A 26,552-nucleotide genomic window follows, 5' to 3' on the forward strand; every position below is an offset into this window, starting at 1 on the left:
CTTTCTCCCCTGAATCAAATGGTAAAGTGGAAGCAGCTGGCAATTGCGCACCGAATTCGACGCAGGACACCAGGCGGACACTTGGAAAATGTAGTCTCTTATGGTCAATCTTCCAATGATATGCCTACAAATACGTCACAATGCTGCTAAGACCTTGGGCGAACGACAGAAAGTGTAGGCTCATTCCTTGCGCAATCACAGCCATATAAGGAGACAATGGAAAACAGAGCTTCAGAAATTCTGCTAATTCCTGGGTGATGCATCATCTTGGTTTCGCCTGTAGAATGAGTTCTGGGGCACTTACAGACAAAATCTTTGCAGATTCTGAAACTTCAGAGTGTTTTCTTTCCAAAACGGTCAAGAATATGCATAGTCGAGCATCTTTTCGTGACAAAATATCGCGCTTAAAACGGGAACGTTTTTTATCCAAAAATGAAATAGCGTCCCCAGAGATCCAACAGGTTAATGCTTACCCTCTCCGTCTCGGGTGAATCGACTGGTTAATGCTTACCCTCTCCGTCTCGGGTGAATCGACTGGTTAATGCTTACCCTCTCCGTCTCGGGTGAATCGACTGGTTAATGCTTACCCTCTCGTCTCGGGTGAATCGACTGGTTAGTGCTTACCCTCTCCGTCTCGGGTGAATCGACCGCTTAGTGCTTACCTCTCTGTCTCGGGTGTGGTCCATGGCGAAGTAGGCAGGCATGCCTGCAGCTAGCATCCCCAGTATGATAGCCTCAATGTAGACCAGAGCATATGACGTGGCGTCGGGAATTTGCTAAGGAGAAGAACATAGGGAACGTAAAATTATTGTAGCATGACGCTCACTTTTTCAGGCACCTTTTGTTAATTCGATAGATACATGGACAAATATAATTTATTGCTTGTGTATGTCTGTAACAAGTTTTAGAATATAACTTCATTTTTCTAGACTATTGCTGTACGTGCTATTCTAACTAAACCATCACAGTGTTATTCCAATCATTAGTTTTATTGGACTTGACTTACATAGTCGAAGGGCTTGGTCCAGGTGTGGATGTGTTGTGTGCCGTTGAGACCTCGTAGGATGGCGTTACTGAGGACGTTGACTGTCATGGGCAAAGAGTGGACGGTAGTACTGTTGAATGCTACACTGTATCTGAAACCCTGCAAAGCAGAGAAAGAAAAAAGTGTATGGTGTCAATGGTTGTCTGTGTGTGTGTGCGCAGGCGCGCTTGTGTAAAGCTATGCTTAACTGAAACCCTATAACCAGACAGAAGAGTCAATCAAGGACTGGGCATTTAAAGTGGCATTAGTGGCCTCTCTATGTCTTCTGATCTTATGCCCCAATTATTGGCAGAAGAGCTGATTTGATTTTGATTGGTCAAAATAGTCAGAGGGGGGAAATCAGAATTGGGCTGCCTGTGTAGACACATCCTACATAGACAGACAGCCAGGGTAAACCTGAACCACTCTACTGAAGCACCCTACTACCAATTAGGGCACTTGCTGCATAACTAGCCTCAGCCTAAGAGCACTCCATATAGCATCTAATTTAGAACCATCCACATCATGCATATAATCAGAGGGTAACCCGCCCACACACATACACACTCACAGAGAGAAAGAAAGAATGTCACCCTTCTGTAGAAGAGGGGTTATTATTTTTCACCTTGTTGGATCCGGTGACGTTGATGGCTGCACTGTGAGGAGCACAGGACATGTAGTCTGTGTTCTTCATCATCTCCACCTTGATGTCCTGAGATTCCAGGTTACGGATGAAGTCGGAGATATCCGAGCCTGCACAGAGAAACAGACCACAGTTTTTTTGTGTGTGTTTCTAACCAGAGTGTTTCTACTCTCGTATTCAGCCATTCATATTCTGTGAACAGATGCTGCTAGGAACTCTACTGCTTGGGAAGAGCTAGATAGAGAACATAAAGTATTTCAGAGCTGTAGTGATGGGAGGAGAACACAGTATTCAAGAGTATCAGTTCACAGTATAGAAGAGAGTATGGACTAACCTGATGAGTTCTGGACCAGTAGACTGGTGGTGTATTTCTTGATTGATTGGCTGACGTACCTGATGAGTTCTGGACCAGTAGACTGGTGGTGTATTTCCGGGGAACCTGGTTCGGTCTCAGCAGGTAGATGGGGAGAAACTGCCGTTCTGGAGCGTGGATCTGGATGTTCCCCGTAGCCAGAGACAATACTAGCACAGCAGCTAGGAAGACCAGGAACAATGCCAGACTGAGAGGGGGAGGGAGTGAGACACAAACAAATACATTGAGTAACTGTCTCCCCTGCCACCAAATGTATCAAATGGACCTTTGACCCACACTGACACTGTGTTGGGGTTCACACTCACACCCAGAACAGTTCCCTGTCCTTCTCAACCCAGACTAGCCCGTGTAGCCAAAGGCCTTCCTCTCTCTCTACATGTTGAGCATGTGGGGAGGGAACTGCTTACCTCCCTATTATCTTGCCTATAGCCTTAGTACAACAACACAGTGTATAAGGTCAATAACATCATATTAGGTTAGGTAATAGAGAGGTAAGCAGTTCCCTCCCCAGACTCACGTGTAGACAAAGGCCTTCCTCTCTCTCTGCATGTTGAGCATGTGTAGCCAGGCCACGGTGCTGAACTGCTGTCTCCACAGAGCATGGCCCTGGACCGCCTCTGGCTTGCTGTCAGAGAAGGTCAGTAGTCTTTGGTCAGTGTCGTCCAGAGAGGATGCATCACCTTCATCCTCAACCTGCTCCTGGTTGAACACACTGTAGTCTGGAGACGGGAGGGGTGGGAGAGAGGAATATGTTATTAGGCTACTCAACAGGGTTGTACTTTTCGGGCTCACTGTTTAAAATGTTTTTGAAGGGCCTCCCAGGTGGCGCAGTGGTTAAGGGCGCTGTACTACAGCGCCAGCTGTGCCACCAGAGACTCTGGGTTCGCGCCCAGGCTCTGTCGTAACCGGCCGCGACCGGGAGGTCCGTGGGGCGACGCACATTTGGCCTAGCGTCATCCGGGTTAGGGAGGGGTTGGCCGGTAGGGATATCCTTGTCTCATCGCGCACCAGCGACTCCTGTGGCGGTCTGGGCGCAGTGCATGCTAACCAAGGTTGCCAGGTGCACTGTGTTTCCTCCGACACATTGGTGCGGCTGGCTTCCGGGTTGGATGCGCACTGTGTAAAAAAGCAGTGTGGCTTGGTTGAGTTGTGTATCGGAGGACGCATGACTTTCAACCTTCGTCTCTCCCGAGCCCGTAAGGGAGTTGTAGCGATGAGACAAGATAGTAGCTACTAAACAATTGGATACCACGAAATTGGGGAGAAAACGGGGTAAAATTCAAAAAAAATTACAACAATTTTTTTGAACAGAAAACGAAAAATTATATTTCTAATTGGACAAGTCATCTCCCTGTTTGTCAATTTTCTTCAGTTCGGTGCCTAATGAATACGACCTAGTAACATAGTTGTCAGTAGATTGCATCTTATGATCACATGTGAAGTTAATGTGATAACATGTGCGAACATAAAACTACACGTGACAATGTGAAATAAATGTGACATGGGATTCAAAATGTAAATGTGAGAATATGAAACTACACGTGACAACATGTGAGCACATGTGAAAGCTGAGATGTCCAATATCATTTAGAATACTACTTTAAAATGAATAGTTGATGTTAATGGACAGTATGCGGCTGTATGCTGATTACTTGGGACTCAACCTCACTTGGGATTTGAACGCACAACATCTTGGTTGCTAGCTACCGGATGTTGCTGCTGCACCACCAGATCTATGGGCATAATGGAGATATATTGGCTATATATTTTTGCCAAGAATACGTTTGCAATTTATCTAAAGTTGCAGTAAAAATTAAGTAAAAACGTACAACTTCTTATTTCTATAAACATGACAGTATACTGCTATATTCTGATTTCAATTACTGTAAAATATAATTTTGTACTGTGAACAATGCGTTCTACAGACTAATTGGCAATAATTGGCCATTTCTGCACTTTGCTAAAAGCTGCACAGAATCAAGTAACGTAAGTGTAAAACTAGCAGTGCTCAATGACACTTGAGAGAATATACAACAATTATTTGAGGATTTGAACGTGCAACCCCTTTGTTGGGAGTGCAACAATGTTTCTGCAGTGCTCGGAACATACGGTATATTAACACACTCAAAAAACAAGGGTATGGTTAGTGTAGTGTTGTTCCCCGGGGAACAAAAAGGTCAAAGATACACTTCACAGCTATACATACTGTAAACTCACATGGAACAGTTCGGTGTACCTCATAGGTATGTCAGATTTTCCCACCCAGATTTTCCCACCATTTTGAACATAAGGAATGATCATCACCGCACTTTAAAATATAGGTGGGGGCAATGTACTGGTTGGGTCTCATTCGCATATTTGGGGGCGTGGTTAAATACACTACATGACCAATAGTATGTGGACACCTGCTCGTCGAACATCTCATTCCAAAATTATGGTCATTAATATGGAGTAGGTGCCCCCTTTGCTGCTATAACAACCTCCACTCTTCTGGGAAGGCTTTCCACTAGACGTTGGAACATTGCTGCGGGGACATGCTTACATTCAATCACAAAAGCATTAGTGAGTTGGGACACAATTAGGCCTGGCTCATAGTCGTTGTGTTCCAATTCATCCCAAAAGTGTGCAGGCCAGTCAAGTTCTTCCACACCGATCTCAACAAACCATTTCTGTATGGACATTGCTTTGTGCACAGGCGCATTGTCATGCTGAAATGGGAAAGGGCCTTCCCCAAACTGTTGCCACAAAGTTGGAAGCACAGAATTGTCTTGAATTCATTGTTTGCTGTAGCGTTAAGATTTCCCTTCACTGGAAGTAAGGGTCCTAGCCTGAACCATGGAAAACAGCCCCAGACCATTATTTCTCCTCCACTAAACTTTACAGTTGGCACTATGCAGTCGGGTAGGTAGCATCCACCAAACCCAAATTCGTCCTGTGATGGAACATGTTATGTTGGTGCTTTTCTAAGCTACAGTGAGGGAAAAAAGTATTTGATCCCCTGCGGATTTTGTAAAACATTTCAAACTACTTTTGTAATACAACTTCAGGTATTTTTTAACATAAATAATCAATAAAATTGAAGACGGATGATCGGTGTTCAATACAGGAAGAAAACAAACTGAAGCATGCTTTCTGGTCACACGCCTCTATCTAACAGTACACTTCAAGTGACCCTCGTTCAAGATGGCCGTACTTCTTCATTACACAAAGGAATAACCTCAACCAATTTCTAAAGACTGTTGACATCCAGTGGAAGCAATAGGAACTGCAAGAAGGTCCCTTAGAAATCTGGATTCCCAATGAAAACCCGTTTAAAAGAGAGTGACCTCAAAAAATCTGAATGGTTTGTCCTTGGGGTTTCGCCTACTAAATATGTTCTGTTATACTCACAGACATGATTCAAACTGTTTTAGAAACTCAGTGTTTTCTATCCAAATCTACTAATAATATGCACATCTTATCTTCTGGGGATGAGTAGCAGGCAGTTGAATTTGGGCATGCATTTCATCCGGACGTGAAAATAATGCCCCCCTGTCACCAAGAAGCTAACAGTGCAGCTCTTGGTTGTCACAAGTTCTTACAAAGATTGCAGAACTAACATTGTCAAAAGATAAAACTGTTACAACATTTCCACTGAAACATATTTTTGACCTCAAATATGCTAATGCACCCTCCCCTCAGCACATTGCCCCCATCTACATCTCAGTATAAGTGCAGTACCTAATCCTGCGTTTGTAATCAAGTGGGAAGTGGGAAATTACCACGACTGTGAAAAATGAATTTGAAGACCCCCTTTGCATCCAGAACAGCCAGAATTCTATGGGGCATTCTACAAGGTGTCATCACGCGATGGCATCACGCGATGGACAGCGGTACATTCATGCTGCGAACAGCCTGTTCCATCTCATTCCAAAGATGCTCTATTGGGTTGAGGTCTGGGGACTGCGTAGGCCATTCAAGTAAATTTAACTTGCTGTCATGTTCCAGGTGATGTTTTTCCACTCCTCAATTGTCCAGTGTTGGTGATCACTTGCCCATTGGAGCCACTTATTATTTTAGCTTTTTGCCCAAAGGACTGCTGCTGACTGGATGTTTTTGTTTGTCGCACCATTCTCGGTAAACTCTAACAGGGCCTAAAGTTAACACACACTCCCTTCCAAATGCAGGTAGATTTTGGCATTGGCGGGTAAAATGTTTATTTCACCAGCCACATGGTCAGGGCTCCACAGTGGGAGTATTTTACTGGCATTTGTGAATAAAAAGTATGATCACTTTTAAAGTAAAATAAATGCTGCTGTAGCGGTTTTCAAAGTATTTCTGACTTTTTGTATCATAGCTGGTAAATTAAATCGTACAAAGTCAAAGAACTACGAATCGTAAATAACCTATTCCACCTCGTGCTGCAACGCTGCCTGGCTGGGGGCTGTCCGCACGTAAATTCATTTTTCGAAGCGCTGCACACAGGCATAAAAGATTGTCTTTACTTAAAACTAAAGTCTAGTGAAGTGAGACTCTGTCCTTGTCTTTCTTGGCTATTTACTTTGTTTTTCTATGTTTCAGTTTCAACGGCTAGGGAAGAGAAGACAACCCTTCTCCTATTCAGACTCAATCTCACAGGCACAAACATGACTCGAGGCGCACTACCACGGCAACCTCCCGCCATCTTGAAGAACGATCTGGCCTTAATGGTCATGTACTCTAATAATCTCCACCTGGCCACCCCTCAGAGCCTGGTTCCTCTAGGCTACGTCAGAGTTTCCTAGGGAGTTTTTCCAAGCCACTGTGCTTCTACATCTGCATTGCTTGCTGTTTGTGGTTTTGGGCTGGGTTTTTGTATAAGCACTTTGTGACATCTGCTGATGTAAAAAGGGCTTTATAAATACATTTGATTTGATTTAAAGGGGCAGGTGAATTTGTCAAAATATCTGTGATATTTTGGTTAAAATACTCTTAAACAATATACCTCATTACTTCTTACTAGTAATACATTTGTTTTAGAAACATGACAAAGCATGCTCATGCATTTTTTGTGTTTTGTTGGTGTAATTTGAGCACCCAAGAATATTTTTCTGTGGTAAAAAAAAATCTGAGTGGCTGGTAGATTTTTAAATCTACCTGCCACAGAGGCTGGTGGACCAAAAATACAATGCTATGCCCTGAACCCTAGAAACTGTTGTCAAAAGCCCAGGAGTGTGGCTGTTTCTGAGATACTGTATCCGGCACACCTGGCACTGACGATCATACCAAGCTCAGTCGCTTAGGTCACTAATTTTGCCCATTCTAACGTTCAATCGAACAGAAACTGAATGCCTCGATGTCTGCTTCATATAACAAGCCAGGGCCACGTGACTGTCTGTAGGAGTGATACATTGTTGTGAAAGGTATGGTGTACCTCAAACTGTCCGGTGAGTGTATGTTCTTGGTAACAAGCCGTTTTCCCCCACAGGACTGCTGCTGACTGGATGTTTTTTATGTAGAATCTTGTGGCACTCCAGTTTAAATCCAGAGAGCATTTATGCAGACTTAGGGCTAGATTCTATCAGATCAGGAAATAAGGAAATTCAGGTTGCTGGCATCCAAGTGGTTGGGAGTTCAAATCCTAGGTGTGGTTGCATCCCAAGTGCGCTAACCAATGTTGAGGTCAATTCCATTCAAGTTCCGGTCAATTCCATTCAAGTTCCATTCAATTCAGAAAGTGAACCAAATACCAATTCCACATTTTCGGTATTGAAAATAACTAATTAGAATGTATGTGTACCTTCTGAATACAGTTAGTTGTTTCACAGTAGATTTACTGTAGAAATACTTTAAAACTTGTTTGCACTATTTTCACCACAACTCAGTAGCTGATAACTTACAGAATAAAAAAAATAACAGTTTGTCATAAAACAAGTATCCTATAAGTTAAAATGCAATTACAAGTGAAGCGTGCCAAGTTAATTTGCAGTAAGGATCAAAAAGTGCATTGTTATTCACAGTAAATATAGCAAAACACTATTACTGTAGAAATGTACAGTAAAATTACAAAAATCTATCTCAAAATTAACAGCAATGGCCAACAGTGTAATTTCAAGTTATCACATATTGAAACACATGATTTCAAATGTGGAAAATCACATGACTTCACAATACATGTCAAAACGTGTTTTTGGAATTATATGAAAACATGTTTTTCCAAAACTTCACATGTGGAATTGCATGTGTTATTGCTCCTTCAGCAAAAGTATGACCCAACCTGGGATTTGATTGCACAACCTTTGGATTTGAGGTACACTGACCTTTCTGCTGTGCCACAGTCTGTAGCATTCCCCTACACATTCATTACCTATAATATATCTCTTCACTTAGCAAAAGACTGCCAGCTGCACTGCTATTTTAGTTGTCAGTTATTCTGACTATTCTCTCATTATTTATTTACATTTACTTATTTCAGCAATTTCAGGGTTTTCTGTACAGTTGTCTAATGTTGGTGTGGCATATAATTCTGTTTTAATGGTACTCCTGAATCACTATGACAAATATAATACTTTTTCTTGAGCATATGCGATCACGTGAAAACCCACTTGAAATATCATAGGTGAAGTGTTCTAAGAACATATGGTTTCACATGTGAAAATCCAGATCACCACATAGCTAGAATTCATGTAGGCCGTATCTCAATAAATAAAATGTATAATGTTTTCTGGTGCTCCAAAATATAATGTGGTGCTCCTAACAAGTTGGGAGCACCAGCGCATGTGAATGTAGAGCCCTGCTTAGTACAGAAGGAGAGAAAAGAAGTCTCACCAGCCTGGTCCACCTCAGCCTCAGCCTCCAGACGAAGAAACACATCCTCCAGCGTTGTCATGGACACCCCGTAGTTGATGATGCCCAGGTCTGGCCTGCAGTCTAGTTCTGAGAACAATCCTGAGAGAGTGAAGTCAAGGTACAGTAAGTACAGAACCACAGATCTAAAACTCTACCTGCTACATATGAATAGAAATAGAATTCCTCGAAAGTGAATAGCCCCTCGGACTATAGCAATTTGACTTCCCCGTCATGGGTACACTCAATAGGAATTATATTTCTATGATAGGCGCGATCAACTGAGCCGTAGCACAGAGATTAGTTTCTGACCTGAAAAGGTGTCCATGCTTTCGAAAGGGAGGGTGAATGTCAGCTCAGCCTCTTGTTGCCGTGACAACTGTGCCTTGGGGACGTGGTGCTTGACCAATGATGTGACACCATCCACCTCACACCGTCCACCAATAGACATTCTATAGGAAGGGGAAAAAAAACATTATTTAGCTGTGGTATGTAAGCATCAGTCTTACTGTCATCAAACAACATGATTTATGAAGAAACAATCTGCTGGATGGCTTAAATAGGTCAAAACGCTTTAGGTCGAGATATGTTTTATAGTGTATTTTTTTGTGACATTTAGAGAGCTGTCTGCCGAAATTACCTGAGGTGGTATCCTACTCCACACTTGGTCTTGAGATATAGGGAAGAACCAACACACTTAAGTTGGCCCTGAGAGATCACAGCTTTGCGGTCTAGAAGGGAACGGGAAAATGAAAGAGAGAAAAAGAGAAATTGAGATGGCGAGTGAAAGACGTAAGTGTATTGAGGGATAGAGAGAACCCTGCTATAGATGAACACATTGTTAGAGATAGATAGGGAAAAGATGGGTGTACCAGCGAGTATGTCTGCCTCGTCCATGTAATGTGTGCTGAGCACTGTGACTCTGCCTGCTCTGCGACTCTTCAGCAGAGACCACACCTGGTGTCTGGAACAGGGGTCCATACCAGCAGTAGGCTCATCCAGGAGCAGGATCTAAACATATACACAAACGCAAAATCTAATCAAATTTTATTTGTCACATGCTTCGTAAACAACAGATGTGGACTAACAGTGAAATACTTACTCATAGGAACTTCCCAAAAATGCAGAGAGAAAGAAAATAGAGAAATAATAGAAAAGTAAAACATGTAATAATAAAAGTAACAATAGATACACAATGAGTAACAATAACTTGGATATATACACTGTACAAGGGGTACAAGTACCGAGTCGATGTGCACGAGGTAATTGGGGTAAATATGTACAGTACTAGTCAGTCAAAAATTTGAACACACCTACTCATTCAAGGGTTTTTCTTTATTTTTACTATTTTCTACATTGTAGAATAATACTTGAAGACATCAAAACTATGAAATAACACATATGGAATCATGCAGTAACCAAAAAAGTGTATTTTATATTGATTCTTCAAAGTAGCCATAATTTGCCTTGATCACAGCTTTGCACACTTTTGTCATTCTTTCAACCAGCTTCACCTGGAATGCTTTTCCAACTGTCTTGAAAGTTCCCACATATGCTGAGCACTTGTTGGCTGATTTTCCTTCACACTGCAGTCTGACTCATCCCAAACCATCTCAGTTGGGTTGAAGTCAGGGGATAGTGGAGGCCAGGTCATCTGATACAGCACTCCATCACTCTCCTTGGTCAAATAGCCCTTACACAGCCTGGAGGTGTGTTGGGTCATTGTCCTGTTGAAAAACAAATGACAGTCCTACTAAGCGCAAACCACATGGGATGGTGTATTGCTGCAGCATGCTGTGGTAGCCATGCTGGTTAAGTGTGCCTTGAATTCTAAATAAATCACCAACAGTGTCACCAGCAAAGCACCCCCACACCACCTCCTCCATGCGTCACGGTGGGAACCACACATGCGGAGATCATCCGTTCACCTACTCTGCGTCTCACAAAGACACGGCGGTTGGAACCAAAAATCTCAAATGGATTCATCACACCAAAAGGACAGGTTTCCACCGGTCTAATGTCCATTGTTCATGTTTCTTGGCCCAAGCAAGTCTCCTATTATTGGTGTCCTTTAGTAGTGGTTTCTTCACAGGAATTCGACCATGAAAGCCTGATTTATGCATTCTCCTCTGAACAGTTGATGTTGAGATGTGTCTGTTACTTGAACTCTGAAGTATTTATTTGGGCTGCAATTTCTGAGGCTAGTAACTCAAAGTAACTTATCCTCTGCAGCAGAGGTAACTCTGGGTCTTCCTTTCCTGTGGCGGTCTTCATGAGCCAGTTTCATCATAGCGCTTGATTGTTTTTGCGACTGCACTTGAAGAAACTTTAAAAGTTATTGAAATGTTCCAGAATGACTGACCTTGAAGTAATGATGGACTGTCCTTTCTCTTTGCTTATTTGAGCTGTTCTTGTCATAATATGGACTTGATATTTTACCAAATAGGGCTATCTTCTGTATACCCACTCACCTTGAAACACAACTGATTGGCTCAAACACATTAAGGAAAGGAATTCCACAAATTAACTTTTAACAAGGCACACCAGTTAATTGAAATGCATTCCAGGTGACTACCTCGTGAAGCTGGTTGAGAGAATGCCAAGTGTGCAGAGCTGGGGCGGCTACTTTGATTTGTTTAACTCTTTTTTGCTTAATACATGATTTCATGTGTTATTTCATAGTATATGTTGTCACTTTTATTCTACAATGTAGAAAATAGTAAAAATAAAGAAAAACCCTGCAATGAGTAGGTGTGTCCAAACTGTCCAAAAATGTGCTTTTCTTTCAAAAACAAGGACATTTCTAAGTGACCCCAAACGTTTGAACGGTAGTTTGTGTTTGTATGTGTGTATACATACAGTTGAAGTCGGAAGTTTACATATACCTTAGCCAAATACATTTATACTCAGTTTTTCACAATTCTTGACATTTAATCTTAGTAAAATTCCCCTGTCTTAGGTCAGTTAGGATCACCACTTTATTTTAAGAACGTGAAATGTCACAATAACAGTAGAGAGAACGATTTATTTCAGCTTTTATTTCTTGTATCACATTACCAGTGGGTCAGAAGTTTACATACACTCAATTCATATTTGGTAGCATTGCCTTTAAATTGTTTAACTTGGGTCAAATGTTTCGGGTAGCCTTCCACAAGCTTCCCACAATAAGTTGGGTGAATGTTGGCACATTCCTCATGACAGAGCTGGTGTAACTGAGTCAGGTTTGTAGGCCACCTTGCTAGCACACGCTTTTCAGTTCTGCCCACAGATTTTCTACAGGGTAGAGGTCAGGGCTTTGTAATGACCACTCCAATACCTTGACTTTGTTTTCATTAATCAATTTTGCCACAACTTTGGAAGTATGCTTGGGATCACTGTCCATTTGGAAGACCCATTTGCAACCAAGCTTTAACTTCCTGACTGATGTCTTGAGATGTTGCTTCAATATATCCACATAATTTTCCTCCCTGATGATGCCATCTAGTTTGTGAAGTGCACCAGTCCCTACTGCAGCAAAGCACCCCCACAACATGATGCTGCCACCCCCGTGCTTCACGGTTGGGATGGTGTTCTTCGGCTTGCAAGCCTCCCCCTTTTTCCTCCAAACATAACAATGGTCATTATGGCCAAACAGTTCTATTTTTGTTTTGTCAGACCAGAGGATATTTCTCCAAAAAGTATGATCTTTGCCCCCATGTACAGTTGCCAACCGTAGTCTGGCTTTTTTTATGGCGGTTTTGGAGCAGTGGCTTCTTCCTGGCTGAGCAGCCTTTCAGGTTATATTGATATAGGACTCGTTTTACTGTGGATATAGATACTTTTGTTGTTCTGGGATTGATTTGCACTTTTCGCACCAAAGTACGTTCGTCTCCAGGAGACAGAACACGTCTCCTTCCTGAGCGGTATGACGGCTGCGTGGTCCCATGGTGTTTATACTTGCTACTATTGTTTGTACAGATGAACGTTCTACCTTTAGGCGTTTGGAAATTGCTCCCAAGTATGAACCAGACTTGTGAAGGTCTACAATTTCTTTCTGAGGTCTTGGCTGATTTCTTTTGATTTTCCCATTATGTCAAGCAGAGGCACTAAGTTTGAAGGTAGGCCTTGAAATACATCCACAGGTACACCTCCAATTGACTCAAATGATGCCAATCAGAAGCTTCTAAAGCAATGACACACACACACGCACGCACACACGTTCAAAAGTTGTGTCCTTGTTTTTGAAAGAAAAGCAAATATCTTGTCCATTAAAATAACATAAAATTGATCAGAAATACAGTGTAGACATTGTTAATGTTGTAAATGACTATTGTAGTTGGAAATGGCTGAAATTGCAAAAGGGTTTTCTAATGATCAATTAGCCTTTTAAAATGAGAAACTTGGATTAGCTAACACAACGTGCCTTTGGAACACAGGGTGATGGTTGCTGATAATGGGCTTCTGTACACCTATGTAGATATTCCATTAAAATAATCAGCTGTTTCCATCTACCATAGCCATTTACAATATTAACAATGTCTACACCGTGTTTCTGATCAATTTGATGTTATTTTAACAGACGTTTTTCTTTGCTTTTCTTTAAAAAACAAGGACATTTCTAAGTGACACCAAACTTTTATGATCTACCCTCTAAATATATATTTTTTTTTAATGAACTATTTATCAGTCTTATGGCTCGGTGGTAAAAGCTGTTCAGGCTCCTGTTGGTTCCAGAATTGGTGCATCGGTACCGCTTGCAGTGCGGTAGCAGAGAGACAGACAGAGAGCGAGAGAGACAGACAGACAGACAGAGAGCGAGCGAGAGAGACAGACAGAGAGCGAGAGACAGACAGACAGAGAGCGAGAGTCAGACAGACAGAGAGCGAGAGTCAGACAGACAGAGAGCGAGAGTCAGACAGACAGAGAGCGAGAGTCAGACAGACAGAGAGCGAGAGTCAGACAGACAGAGAGCGAGAGTCAGACAGACAGAGAGCGAGAGTCAGACAGACAGACAGACAGAGAGACAGACAGACAGACAGACAGAGACAGACAGAGAGACAGAGACAGACAGAGAGACAGAGAGCGAGACAGACAGACAGAGAGCGAGAGACAGACAGACAGAGAGCGAGAGTCAGACAGACAGAGAGCGAGAGTCAGACAGACAGAGAGCGAGAGTCAGACAGACAGAGAGCGAGAGTCAGACAGACAGAGAGCGAGAGTCAGACAGACAGACAGACAGAGAGACAGACAGACAGACAGACAGAGACAGACAGAGAGACAGAGACAGACAGAGAGACAGAGAGCGAGACAGACAGACAGAGAGCGAGAGACAGACAGAGAGCGAGAGACAGACAGAGAGCGAGAGACAGACAGACAGACAGACAGAGAGACAGACAGACAGAGACAGACAGACAGAGACAGAGACAGACAGACAGAGAGCGAGAGACAGACAGACAGAGAGCGAGAGACAGACAGACAGAGAGCGAGAGACAGACAGACAGAGAGCGAGAGACAGACAGACAGAGAGCGAGAGACAGACAGACAGAGAGCGAGAGACAGACAGACAGAGAGCGAGAGACAGACAGACAGAGAGCGAGAGACAGACAGACAGAGAGCGAGAGACAGACAGACAGAGAGCGAGAGACAGACAGACAGAGAGCGAGAGACAGACAGACAGAGAGCGAGAGACAGACAGACAGAGAGCGAGAGACAGACAGACAGAGAGCGAGAGACAGACAGACAGAGAGCGAGAGACAGACAGACAGAGAGCGAGAGACAGACAGACAGAGAGCGAGAGACAGACAGACAGAGAGCGAGAGACAGACAGACAGAGAGCGAGAGACAGACAGACAGAGAGCGAGAGACAGACAGACAGAGAGCGAGAGACAGACAGACAGAGAGCGAGAGACAGACAGACAGAGAGCGAGAGACAGACAGACAGAGAGCGAGAGACAGACAGACAGAGAGCGAGAGACAGACAGACAGAGAGCGAGAGACAGACAGACAGAGAGCGAGAGACAGACAGACAGAGAGCGAGAGACAGACAGACAGAGAGCGAGAGACAGACAGACAGAGAGCGAGAGACAGACAGACAGAGAGCGAGAGACAGACAGACAGAGAGCGAGAGACAGACAGACAGAGAGCGAGAGACAGACAGACAGAGAGCGAGAGACAGACAGACAGAGAGCGAGAGACAGACAGACAGAGAGCGAGAGACAGACAGACAGAGAGCGAGAGACAGACAGACAGAGAGCGAGAGACAGACAGACAGAGAGCGAGAGAGAGACAGACAGAGAGCGAGAGAGAGACAGACAGAGAGCGAGAGACAGACAGACAGAGAGCGAGAGACAGACAGACAGAGAGCGAGAGACAGACAGACAGAGCGAGAGACAGACAGAGAGCGAGAGACAGAGAGCAACAGACAGACAGACAGAGAGCGACAGACAGACAGAGAGCGACAGACAGACAGACAGAGAGCGACAGACAGAGAGCGAGAGACAGACAGAGTGATAGACAGAGAGCGAGAGACAGACAGAGAGCGAGACAGCGAGCGAGAGACAGACAGCGAGCGAGCGACAGACAGCGAGCGAGAGACAGACAGAGAGCGAGAGAGACAGAGTGCGAGAGAGAGACAGAGAGCGAGAGAGAGACAGAGAGCGAGAGAGAGACAGAGAGCGAGAGAGAGACAGAGAGCGAGAGAGAGACAGAGAGCGAGAGAGAGACAGAGAGCGAGAGAGAAACAGAGAGCGAGAGAGAGACAGAGAGCGAGAGAGCGAGAGACAGACAGACAGCGAGAGACAGACAGACAGACAGCGAGAGAGACAGACAGCGAGAGACAGACAGACAGCGAGAGACAGACAGACAGCGAGAGACAGACAGACAGCGAGAGACAGACAGACAGCGAGAGACAGACAGACAGCGAGAGACAGACAGACAGCGAGAGACAGACAGACAGACAGCGAGAGACAGACAGACAGACAGCGAGAGACAGACAGACAGACAGCGAGAGACAGACAGCGAGAGAGACAGACAGACAGACAGACAGCGAGAGACAGACAGCGAGAGACAGACAGACAGCGAGAGACAGACAGACAGCGAGAGACAGACAGCGAGAGACAGAAAGACAGACAGACAGACAGAAGGCCATTTCTGTTGTGTTGTGAGGGTGGATGATCAAGGATCCAGCTACCTTGGGGTCTCCCAGGATGGCTATGCCCACAGACAATTTCCTCTTCTGGCCTCCACTTAGGTTCTTAGCCTGGGCGTCCATGATCTTCTCCAGGTCTAGATCCTTCAGCACCTTGGACACCTAACATACAGATCCAACACACAGGAGGGAGGGAGAGAAAAGGATGTGATCCCAAACATGACTCAATATTATCCATCTTGTGAGTTGAAGCTGAATTCAGAAATACGGAAGCAACATAGAGGCCTGCCAGTTACCAACCAGCCATGCTAGAGTGACCGAGTGATCATATATGATGCATTTTACATTTACATTTTACTATTTTAGCAGACGATCTTATCCAGAGCGATTTGAAACAGCATTCAGTATCACAACATCTCAAGTAAATCCTTCTTTAAAATAGCCGCTATCAGTATCTGTACTGGCAATAAAAATTCCCTCACCTCATTGTCAATGTCAGAGGGCAGAATCCCTTTAATGGCAGCAAATATCCTCAGGTGCTCTTCTACAGTGAGCACGTCAAAGATTATGTTGAACTGAGGGCAGATGCCCACCAGCTGCCTCATCTCTACCCCCTCAGCGATCTCTGCCACAGGGGAGCCATAGATGGAGGCGTGGCCGTCAGTCGGAGGACAGATCCCACACAGGATGTTCATCAGAGTGGACTTCCCTGCTCCGCTGTGGCCCAGGAGGGCTGTGATCTGACCTTCATAGATGTCAAAGGTCAAGCCTGGATAGAAGGGAAGGGGGCGGAACATGAAGACATTAGGGTCTACGAAGAGCCTCATATGGGGCGGTTTCGTGGACACAGATTAAGCCTAATCATGGTCATGGACGAGAATAAACAGAGAAAGGTAAGACAACGTCAGGATCTGTTAACCTCTCTAGGCTAGGGGGCGGTATTTTCATGTCCGGATGAAAAGCGTGCCCAAAGTAAACTGCCTGCTACTCAGGCCCAGAAGCTAGGATATGGATATTATTAGTAGATTTGGATAGAAAACACTCTGAAGTTTCTAAAACTGTTTGAATGATGTCTGAGTATAACGTAACTTATTTGGCAGGTGAAACCCCGAGGACAAACCATCCAGGATTCTTTTTTGTTGTTGAGGTGACAGTGTTTTCAATGAGTTTTCTATGTGGATCTAGATTTCTAAGGCACTGGCTTGCAGTTCCTATCGCTTCTACTGGATGTCAACAGTCTTTAGAAATTGGTTGATGTTTGAAATTGGTTGATGTTTTGTGTAATGAAGAAGTAGGGCTGTTCAGAACGAGGGTCGAGTCTAGTGTAGTGTTGTGGTTGGGGCGCGCGGCCTGAAAGCTCGCTCCACTTTGTTTTTATCCTCTATTGAACGCAGTTTATCCCGTCTTCAATTTTATCGATTATTTACGTAAAAAAATACCTAAAGTTTTATAAGGAAAGTTGCTTGAAATGTTTGGACAAAGATTACAGGTAATTTATTAGATATTTTGTAGTCATGTTGCGCGAGTTGGAACCGGTGTTTTTCTGGATCAAACGCGCCAAATAAATGGACATTTTGGAGATATAACGACGGAATTAGTCGAACAAAGGGACCATTTGTGATGTTTATGGGACATATTGGAGTGCCAACAGAAGAAGCGCTTCAAAGGTAAGGCATGAATTATATCGTTATTTCCGAGTTTTGTGTCGCGCCTGGCGGGATGAAATATGATTGTCTGTGTTTGTTTGATGGGGTGCTGTCCTCAGATAATCGCATGGTTTGCTTTTGCCGTAAAGCCTTTTTCAAATCTGACACCGGGCTGACACTGGGCTGGATTAACAAGAAGTTAAGCTTTATTTTGACATATTACATGTGTATTTTCAAGAATGTTAAATATTTACAATTCTGTAGTTTGAATTTGGCACCCTGCACTTTCACTGGATGTTGGTCAGATGGGACAGTAGCGTCCCATCAAGCCTAGAGAGGTTAAGGAAGTTCGGAACTCTGACGATTTCCAATTTGTCTGTTAGATACGGCAACTAGAAAAGAGGCTCCACATAGACATAGACACAAGAGTGACAAGAGAAATACTTAGAGGAATGAGCCTCACCCCTCAGAGCTTCCACGATGCTGTCCTTCTCTTTGTACACCTTGCGGATGTTGTTAATGCTGCCAGGGTGGGGAGACAGAGAAGAGGGTAAACAACAGGTTTCAATCTGGCACTCATTCTTTCTGGATCAAAGCTAATGGACGTTTGCAGGCTGGAAGCAGACCAAGCCAGTGGGTTCCTATCAGGTGCTCATCTATATCGATACAGCTCGGCTAAGGTTATTGTTTCAACTGGTAACTCTAAAAGCCTGTATTTCTGTCCTGGAAAGTCAATAATGGGACCAGGTTTCTCTAAAATGTAAGAGGATATCAGCCTGATCCGGAGCTGTTGAGCTGAGGCAGCCACAGAGTCTATTTTCAAAGCCACTTGTTACAGAGAGACACAAGTGTCCTCTTCCAGCCAGGGACAGGAGCATTATGATAAGAAGATCTGCACCAAAACATCAGAACTGATGTCAATGGAAAGTTGCTGATTCACACTATAGGGGCAGCCGAAACCTTACAGTGTTCCCTTCACATTGTCCTTTACAGCATGGTTCAAGCAACTATGAAGGTAAAGTCAGTAGCCTTGTCCGAGTGCGAGGCAGCTTCATGTACAACCACACCAGTGGCGGCCAGTGTTGTTTAAGATGAGGGAGGACAATTCTTTTTTTTATGAGCATGGCCTTATTTCTATTGCAGCATATTGGATGATTGTCATTCATATTCCATTCACCCAGTTCAATGTAACAGCAATATGGTTAGGCTACTAATAAGATAACTAAGATATTTACGAGGTTACAGCCTCAATCTCATTTCCCTGACAGGTAGTAGTAGGTGAACAGTTCAGAGGTCTATTTCTTGCTTTAGAAAACACAATTAGTTTAGTCAGCATTGAGGAGACAACAATAAACAATAAATAAAAGTATAATCAGCATAAAAGTGAATTATTTATATAAATAGTGAATAAGAGTGGACCAAGTCCCGAGCCCTGGGGCACACCATTACAGACAGACAATTTAGCAGACATGAGCACATCAAATTGAGTGCACCGAGTTCTATCAGACAGATAGTTAGCAACACATGCTCGGAAAGACCTATGCTCGATAATCTCTGCCTCAGTACAGCATGATCAATTGTATTAGAGAGATCAATAAAAAGTGAGATAGTGCTGTTTTTTTGTCAAGGGCTTCAGTGATATCATTTAAAACCTTCATGGCTGCTGTAATTGTGATATGCTTCTACTTGAAGCCCGATTGGTGCATTGATAAAATAGAGTTCATTTTGATATACTATTTTAGCTGGTTTCTAGTATTTTTGCTAGGGGTGACAGCTTTGAGATTGGCCTATAATAGAGTTGGATCTCCCAGTTCTAAAAGTTGTAGGACAAATGCTGATTTCCAGATCCTTGGAATGTCATTACATGCCAGGGTTATATTGAACAGATATATTAGTGGTTCAGCTATGAAATCAACTGCCAGTTTTAAAAAGCAGGGATTAAGACGATCAGGACCTGCAGGATTTCTCTGATCTAAGGATGTCAGGGCTTTATGTACCTCCTGCACTGAGAATGGCAAAAAGCTAAACGTTTGACCAGCTCTCACCGGTTCATCCACACAGGGCTGTATAGAGACAGAAGATACTAAATCAAACAGCCTATCAGATGACACAAAGTGTTCATTGAAACAATTCAGCATTTCAGTTTCGTCATGAAGAGCAACAGAGTCCTTCAATAAACATGAAGGTAATTCATTAACTGTACTGTTACCAGACAGACTTAATAGCCCTCCAAAACTTCCTAGGGTCATTCAGGTTATTAGTAGTAACAGACATAAAATATTCAGACTTGGCCTTCCTGAAAAGAGAAGAACACTTGCTTCATAGCTGTGAAAAAAGAAGCCAATCAGCATAAGAACATGATTTCTTTGCTTTAGCCCAGGCTAGATTACGTTAGTGAATAATACAAGACAGCTCAGAAGAAAACCATGGATTATCCCTCCCTTTAACTCTGAACCTGTGGAATGGGGCATGTTTTTTACTATTTGGAAAAAACAATTATGAAAGAATTTCCAGGCAGTTTCCACATCAGGAAAAAGCTCAATCTTGCTCCAGTCAAAATAAAACAAATCATGAAAGAAAGCCTGCTCATTAAAACTCTTAAAGTTTCTCATCAAATCAAATCATATTTTGTTTGTCACATGCACCGAATACAACAGGTGTATTAAGTACTTAAGTGTACTTACAAGCCCTTATCACTTATTGTTCTTAAAACTGTAAAATAACAGTAAGCAGTAAAATAACAATAGTGAGGCTATATACAGGGGTATCGGTAAAGAGTCAATGTGCGGGGGCACCGGTTAGTGGAGGTAATATGTACATGTAGGTAGAGTTAAAGTGACTATGCATAGATTATAAACAGAGTAGCAGCAGCGTAAAAGAGAGGTCTGGGTAGCCATTTGATTAGCAGTTCAGGAGTCTTATGGCTTGGGGTTAGAAGCTGTTAAGAAGCCTTTTGGACCTAGACTTGGCACTGGTACCGCTTGCCGTGCGATAGCAGAGAGAACAGTCTATGACTAGGGTGGCTGGAGTCTTTGACCATTTTTAGGGCCTTCCTCTGACACTGCCTGGTGATGTACTGGGCCGTACGCACTACCCTAAGTAGTGCCTTGCGGCCGGAGGCCGAGCAGTTGCCATACCAGCTCTCAACCTGCTCCACTACAGCCCGTCAATGAGAATGGGGGCGTGGTCGGTCCTCGTTTTCCTGTAGTCCAGAAATCAGCTCCTTTGTCTTGCTCACATTGAGGGGGAGGTTGTTGTCCTGGCACCATCGTTGTCAGTGATCAGGCCTACCACAGTTGTGCTATCGGCAAACTTGATGATGGTGTTGGAGTTGTGCCTGGCCATGCAGTCATGAGTGAAAAGGGAGTACAGGACGAGACTGAGCACACACCCGAGGGGCCCCTGTGTTGAGGATCAGCGTGGCGTGTTGTTACCTACCCTTACCACCTGGGGGCGGCCTGTCAGGAAGTCCAGGATCCAGTTGCAGAGGGAGGTGTTTAGTCCCAGGGTCAAGGGCTTGTAAGTAAGCATTTCACTTTAAGGTCTACACCTGTTGTATTGGCGAATATGACAAATAACATTTGATTTGATAATATTTAGTATAGTTTTATCTAAAAAACATAACTTTAATGTTTTACCATTTTTGTTCTTATGAAATTCACTGAGGATGGTCAACCCCTTCCTCCTCTGAGGAGCGTCCACTGAACTACACCCATTGGACAGGACGCATCAAGCAACTATGGTGGATGCATAACCAGGCCAGCCCAGTGCAGCTTGGCTTAGATCAGTAGTGTGGAAAGGGTATAAAGGGGAGGCTCTTACCGGATGGCCTCTTTCCCCCTGAATTCCGGAGAGACGGGCTCCACAGACTCATTCACTCCTGGGGCCCCGTTCACCTCCGTCTCGTACACAGAGCTCACCTCGACGTAGCGCTTACTGCGCTTGGACCAATAGGATGGCTTCATGAAGTATACCAGGGAGCGCCGCATGCCAAACTCACCTGCACAAAGGACACAGGAATACGGAAGGCCATTTGAGATAAATAGACAGGTCGCCGTTTAAAAAATTTACTCAATTAAAACCAAACTGTATGAGTAAATGTTGAATGAAATCAATACTTCCTTGATGTGTTGAGAAGAGAGGAGAAGTCAAAACAGTACCTGGTAGGACCTGGTCCAGGTAGACAGCCAGCAGCAGGTAGAGTATACAGTCCAGGACGAGCATGAGAAGGGGGGCGTAGAGGGGATGGGGGCCGTTGGCCAGGGTAGCGAACACAGCTCCGTCCCCCTGGGCCTCCAGGTACACCACCTAGACTCACAGAGAATAGAACATAATAGCTCTATTACATGGGGGGTGGTCTCCGTAAACATTGCACACTGTCTTGGACAACCTTGACAATAAAATGTTGGGCAATTCCATGGTAACAGGCTGATGCTGTGAGTCCGGTTTTTCATTTTAAAATGTATGTCAAACAAAAAACAATGATTGCAAAGTTAAACAAACAATACAGCTTTATGCACAAGAATAACTTAATTTCCACAGAACATTTTACAAAAACACATTTACTTGAACAGATTTGCAGATGCAAAGTTTGGTAACAGAATGATGGTTTGTGCTGTTTATTCTGTTACTAAACTTTGCACCGTATCACCACAGAAAATGTGCGCTTCTATTCTCCAAGTCCAGGTAGTCGCTCCCTGTTTCGGTCTGTTTAATCCCATTTGGTGCTTAATGAACAGACACGGGCGTTGACTGTGTTGGTTACCTGGGCAATGCCGATGGAGAATGCGCTGGGGGACAGCAGACAAAGAACCCAGACCAGCGGCTGGGGGAAGTCCTTCATCAGGACAGTGAACAGGGACAGGCAGCCGAACACCACAGTCAGCATTGAGCCCACCGTACTGGCAAACTTAGGCTTCTTAAACAGAGGGGTCAGCATGAAGGAGAAGAAGATCTGGGGAAGGATAAAATACAAGAGTTTAAAGAGGTAGTTCACTGAGGTTTGAAAATCGGATGGAACATTCTAGGTAAGTAAAAAATAACCTACACTTTAAAAAAGTGAACAATCCCTTTGTTATGGCCTGTCACAACCAATACGAGTCAACCAAATGCAGTGTCAAATCTATTGGTAGAGGGGAGTTAAAAGCTAACAGCATCCTATGGTAACTGAAATTAAGAAGTCAATTTCAGGTCAAATCCGTGACACACATGGCACATTGAATAGAAATCTTGGCCTTAAAACATTTTCAGACATCTTTCCTCTGACACGCACATAAAAGCATCTGCTAAATATAAATAAACTCAGCGAAAAAAGAATTGTCCCTTTATCAGGACCCTCTCTTTCAAAGAGAATTAATTAAAATCCAAATAACTTCACAGATCTTCATTGTAAAGGGTTTAAACACTGTTTCCCATGCGTGTTCAATGAATCATAAACAATTAATGAACATGCACCTGTGGAACGGTCGTTAAGACACTAACAGCTTACAGATGGTAGGCAATTAAGGTCACAGTTATGAAAACTTAGGACACTAGGGAAGCCTTTCTATTGACCCTGAAAAACACCAAAAGAAAGATGCCCAGGGTCCCTGCTTATCTGCGTGAACGTGCCTTAGGCATGCTGAAGAGGGCATGAGGACTGCAGATGTGGCCAGGGCAATAAATTGCAATGTCCGTACTGTGAGATGCCTAAGACAGCGCTACAGGGAGAAAGGACAGACAGCTGATCGTCCTCGCAGTGGCAGATCACGTGTAACAACACCTGCACAGGATCGGTACATCATTGTAGGCCTGTTGTAAGGCAGGTCCTCACCAGACATCACCGGCAACAACGTCGCCTATGGGCACAAACCCACCGTCGCTGGACCAGACAGGACTGGCAACAAGTGCTCTTCACTGACAAGTCGTGGTTTTGTCTCACCAGAGGTGATGGTTGAATTTGCGATTGTTGTTGAAGGAATGAGCGTTACACCGAGGCCTGTACTCTGGAGCGGGATGGATTTGGGGGTGGAGGGTCCATCATGGTCTGGGGCGGTGTGTCACAGCATCATTGGACTGAGCTTGTTGTCATTGCAGGCAATCTCAACGCTGTGCGTTACAGGGAAGACATCCTCCTCCCTCATGTGGTACCCTTCCTGCAGGCTCATCCTGACATGACCCTCCAGCATGACAATGCCACCAGCCATACTGCTCGGTCTGTGCGTGATTTCCTGCAAGACAGGAATGTCAGTGTTCTGCCATGGCCAGCGAAGAGCCCGGATCTCAATCCCATTGAGCACGTCTGGGACCTGTTGGATCGGAGGGTAAGGGCTAGGGTCATTCCCCCCATAAATGTCCGGGAACTTGCAGGTGCCTTGGTAGAAGAGTGGGGTAACATCTCACAGCAAGAACTGGCAAATCTGGTATAGTCCATGAGGTGGCCACACCATAAACTGACTGTTACTTCTCTGCCTCCCCCCTTTGTTCAGGGACATAATATTACATTTCTGTTAGTCACATGTCTGTGGCACTTGTTCAATCTTGTTATGTTCATACAAATATCTGCACATGTTAAGATGCTGAAAATAAACACAGTTGACAGTGAGAGGACGTTTCTTTTTTTATATCCCTAGGTGAAAATGTCCAAATTGGGCCCAAAGTGTCAATATTTTGTGTGGCCACCATCATTTTCCAGCACTTCCTTAACCCTCTTGGGCATGGAGTTCACCAGAGCTTCACAGGTTGCCACTGTAGTCCTCTTCCACTCCTCCATGACGACATCACGGACCTGTGGATGTTAGAGACCTTGCACTCCTCCACCTTCCATTTGAGGATGCCCCACAGATGCTCAATAGAGTTTAGGTCTGGAGACATGCTTGGCCAGTCCATCACCTTTACCCTCAGCTTCTTTAGCAAGGCAGCGAGGCAGTGGTCGTCTTGGAGGTGTGTTTGGGTTCGTTATCATGTTGGAATACTCACCTGCGGCCCAGTCTCCGAAGGGAGAGGATCATGCTCTGCTTCAGTATGTCACAGTCCATGTTGGCATTCATGGTTCCCTCAATGAACTGTAGCTCCCCAGTGCCGGCAGCACTCATGCAGCCCCAGACCATGACACTCCCACCACCATGCTTGACTGTAGGCAAGACACACTTGTCTTTGTACTCCTCACCTGGTTGCCGCCACACATGCTTGACACCATCTGAACCAAATAAGTTTATCTTGGTCTCATCAGACCACAGGACATGATTCCAGTAATCCATGTTGTTTGTCTGCTTGTCTTCAGCAAACTGTTTGCAGGCTTTCTTGTGCATCATCTTTAGAAGAGGCTTCCTTCTGGGACGACAGCCATGCAGACCAATTTGATGCAGTGTACGGCGTATGGTCTGAGCACTGACAGGCTGACCCCCCACCCCTTCAACCTCTGCAGCAATGCTGGCAGCACTCATACGTCTATTTCCCAAAGACAACCTCTGGATATGATGCTGAGCATGTGCACTCAACTTCTTTGGTCGACCATGGCGAGGCCTGTTCTGAGTGAAACCTGTCCAGTTAAACCGCTGTATGGTCTTGGCCACCGTGCTGCAGCTCAGTTTCAGGCTCTTGGCAATCTTCTTATAGCCCAGGCCATCTTTATGTAGAGCAACAATTCTTTTTTTCAGATCCTCAGAGAGTTCCTTGCCATGAGGTGCCCTGTTGTTTTTTCACTCATCAATCTACAACCAATACCCCAATAACAACAAAGCAAAAACATGTTTAGAAATTATACCAATTATACCAATTTATTAAAAATAAAGAACTGAAATAATTAAGTATTCAGACCCTTTACTCAGTACTTTGTTGAAGCGCCATTGGCAGCGATTACAGCCTCAAGTCTTCTTGGGTATGATGCCACCAGCTTGGCACACACCTTTATTTGGGGAGTTTCTCCCATTCTTCTCTCTAGATCCTCTCAAGCTATGTCAGGTTGGATGGAGAGGGTTGCTGCACAGCTATTTTCAGGTCTCCCCAGAAATGTTAGATTAGGATGAAGTCCGGGCTCTGGCTGGGCCACTCAAGGGCATTGAGACTTGTCCTGAAGTCACTCCTGCGTTGTCTTCGCTGTGTGTTTAGGGTTGTTGTCCTTTTGGAAGGTGAACCTTCACCTCAGTCTGAGGTTCGGAGAGCTCTGTAGCAGGTTTTCATCAAGGATATCTCTGTACTTTGCTCTGTTCATCTTTCCCTCAATCCCCTAGTCTAGTCTCCCAGTCCCTGCCTCTGAAAAACATCCCCACAGCATGATACTGCCACCACCGTGCTTCACCGTAGGGATGGTGCCAGGTTTCCTCTACACGTGACGCTTGGAATACAGGCCAAAGAGTTAAATATTGGTTTCATCAGACCAGAGAATCTTGCTTCTCAGAGTCTTTAAGTGCCTTTTGGCAAACTCCAAGAGGCATGTCTCTTGTACTTTTATTGAGGAGTGGCATCCATCGAGTCACTCTACCATAAAGGCCTGATTAGTGGAGTGCTGCAAAAACAGTTGTCCTTCTAGAACAGGGTTGGGCAATTCCAGTCCTGATTGGTGTCACAGTTTTGCCCCAGCCCCAGCTAACACACCTGACTCCAATAATCACCTAATCATGATCTTCAGTTTAGAAGGATATTTGATTAATCAGCTGTGTTCGCTAGGGATGGAGAAAAAATGTGACACCAATCAGGCACTCGAGGACTGGAGTTGCCCACCCCACTTCTAGAAGGTTCTCCCATCTCCACAGAGGAACTACGGAGTTCTGTCAGATTGACCATTGGGTTCTTGGTCACTTCCCCGACCAAGGCCCTTCTCCCCGACTGCTCAGTTTGGCCGGGCAGCCAGCTCTAGGAATAGTCTGGGTGGTTCCAAACTTCTTCCATTTAAGAATGATGGAGGCCACTGTGTTCTTGGGGACCCTCAATGCTGCATAAATGAATTGATACCCTTC

At 44.3% G+C, this 26,552-nt stretch overlaps 1 protein-coding gene across 1 annotated transcript in view; it reads right to left on the reverse strand.

The window, feature by feature from the left end:
* LOC139381100 (ATP-binding cassette, sub-family A (ABC1), member 5) overlaps positions 1–26,552 on the reverse strand; it is an 87,237-nt gene that overhangs the window by 27,022 nt on the left and 33,663 nt on the right. Inside the window, exons 8-22 of the mRNA XM_071124380.1 lie at positions 22,382–22,570; positions 21,777–21,924; positions 21,439–21,616; positions 18,080–18,138; positions 16,453–16,739; positions 16,013–16,132; positions 9,717–9,855; positions 9,485–9,575; positions 9,157–9,296; positions 8,827–8,946; positions 2,558–2,759; positions 2,061–2,227; positions 1,650–1,777; positions 1,007–1,144; positions 663–776 (exon numbers count right to left, since the gene is read on the reverse strand). Coding sequence (XP_070980481.1) covers positions 663–776; positions 1,007–1,144; positions 1,650–1,777; positions 2,061–2,227; positions 2,558–2,759; positions 8,827–8,946; positions 9,157–9,296; positions 9,485–9,575; positions 9,717–9,855; positions 16,013–16,132; positions 16,453–16,739; positions 18,080–18,138; positions 21,439–21,616; positions 21,777–21,924; positions 22,382–22,570 — 2,220 coding nt within the window. The remainder of the gene's footprint in view (positions 1–662; positions 777–1,006; positions 1,145–1,649; positions 1,778–2,060; positions 2,228–2,557; positions 2,760–8,826; positions 8,947–9,156; positions 9,297–9,484; positions 9,576–9,716; positions 9,856–16,012; positions 16,133–16,452; positions 16,740–18,079; positions 18,139–21,438; positions 21,617–21,776; positions 21,925–22,381; positions 22,571–26,552) is intronic.

Source organism: Oncorhynchus clarkii, chromosome 23 (assembly GCF_045791955.1).
Source record: "Oncorhynchus clarkii lewisi isolate Uvic-CL-2024 chromosome 23, UVic_Ocla_1.0, whole genome shotgun sequence".
Taxonomy (NCBI): Eukaryota; Metazoa; Chordata; class Actinopteri; order Salmoniformes; family Salmonidae; genus Oncorhynchus; species Oncorhynchus clarkii.